Source organism: Mirounga leonina, unplaced genomic scaffold, assembly GCF_011800145.1.
Source record: "Mirounga leonina isolate KUSES-001 unplaced genomic scaffold, KU_Mleo_1.0 Mir_126, whole genome shotgun sequence".
NCBI lineage: Eukaryota > Metazoa > Chordata > Mammalia > Carnivora > Phocidae > Mirounga > Mirounga leonina.
The window spans coordinates 23,117,523-23,119,371 of NW_023270314.1; the positions used below are offsets into that span (position 1 = coordinate 23,117,523).

Consider the following 1,849-nt stretch of genomic DNA (forward strand, 5'->3'; position numbering starts at 1 on the left):
GTAAAAGATATTTCACATTTGTGTTGATAACTCAAGAGAATACTCATACTGTAGCCTGAAAGGAATGCTAATCACAAGAAGTAGGAGGGAAAAGATGCATTGTGGTGAAAGGTGTGGTTAAAATATTATGAGGTAAAAATATTATTAGATGGATTATTTGAAGAACAGATTAAGTAAACTTATAAAATGAGTCAAATTTTTATTTACCTTTTTATCTAAGATTTTAAAATTAAATTTCCTCTTCATTTTTTGAAAAAAGAGAAAATCTTTTGGAGTATATCCTTGAAGGCTTGTTTCACTTGCTGGTTTCTGAGAGTGTAAATGAAAGGATTTAATAAAGGGGCAACCGAGGTATAAATAACAGTTACACCTTTGGATAAAGTCACCCTTTCCTTCGCTGTTGGCTTTATGTAATTGAAGATGCAGCTACCATAAGTAAGGGAGACTACGATCATATGAGAAGAACAAGTAGAAAAAGCCTTTGTTCTTTTCTGAGCAGAGGGGAGTTTTAGAATGGTCTTGATAATACATGTGTAAGAAAAAATCACTAAAGGCAACGTGACCATGAGATTTACCAGAGATAAGACAAACGAAAGCAATTCCAGTAAATGAGCATCAGTGCAGGAAAGCTGCAGCACAGGGGAAGTGTCACACAAGAAATGATCAATTTCTCTGGAAGCACAGAAATCCAGTGTCAGTCCCGAGGCCAATGGTGGAAACGAAAGCAGAAAGCCAACTGTCCATGAACTGAACAGAAGTCGGTAACACACTTTGTTGTTCATAATGATGGGATAATGTAGGGGTTTGCAGATTGCTACGTAACGGTCAAAAGACATGGCGGCCAGTAGGTAAAATTCTGTAATTTCTAATAAGAGGAAAAAGAATAACTGGGATGCACAACCATTGTAGGAAATTATTTTGTTTTTAGTCACGATGCTTATCAGATATCTGGGAATACAGACTGTTGTCAATGAAGCTTCCAAGAAGGAGAAATTTCGGAGGAAAAAATACATGGGAGTCTTGAGGCTGTTATCTAGCAATGTAAGAAGGATGATGGTTAAGTTCCCCATCACACTCAACACATAGTTTAGAAAGAGAAATATAAAAATCACAATTTGCAGTTGTGGGTCATCAGTAAATCCTAGGAGAATGAACTCAATCTCTCTAGACAGATTTCTCATTTCAGACTTGAGTGCTATTAAATAAACATAGGAAAACAACTTCTGAATTGGAAATAAGAGGATTTTTACAAAAGCTACAGACAGAAAAAAAGTAGTCAGAAATGTAAAGAAGTTTAAAAAATTGATCCAATTTAACAGGATAGATGATACTTAAAACTATATCAACCTAGGTCGCTCTGTGTTCCATTTAGTGCAACAGTTATGATAACAACACTACTAGATTTTTTCTTTTTTCCTATTTGAACTTGAAAGATCATTTAAATTTTAGCTGGTCATTTCCAAATGAGGTGAATTCTCTTTCAATGTCTAAATAGAACATAAGCTTGACCTTAAATGTATTTTCTATGTATAGCTTAAAAATTATTGAAAAATTTTTTGTAACATTCAGATGATTAATAACAATGTCTATATGTAATGTTCTTCAAAAATTCTTAGCTCATTAAAACACTTAAAATTTGTGAAATACGGAAATAATGACAGTTACATACTATCTCTATGATTGAAATATTCTGATATATACCATTATTTTGTCCTGATGCAGTACTTCCCCATTGTTCCTTTATCTCATTTCACTTAATTATTATTTTTTGTTCATTTCAAACGTTAGTCGTCTCATATCAGTTGCATTTAATCATGAAGTTTTGACTATTACATCTACATAAAAATAG

At 33.0% G+C, this 1,849-nt stretch overlaps 1 protein-coding gene across 1 annotated transcript; it reads right to left on the reverse strand.

The window, feature by feature from the left end:
• Nucleotides 1-242: 242 nt before the first annotated feature.
• Nucleotides 243-1,181, reverse strand: LOC118008452 (olfactory receptor 6C6-like). The gene has a single exon (XM_035001994.1). It carries the CDS (start codon nucleotides 1,179-1,181, stop codon nucleotides 243-245), a length of 939 nt encoding a protein of 312 aa, XP_034857885.1.
• Between the last annotated feature and the right edge of the window lie 668 nt (nucleotides 1,182-1,849).

What these genes read in the sequence shown, in the direction of transcription:
- LOC118008452 (XM_035001994.1), bottom strand. Translation starts at nt 1,181, where the DNA reads ATGAGAAATCTGTCTAGAGAGATTGAGTTCATTCTCCTAGGATTTACT.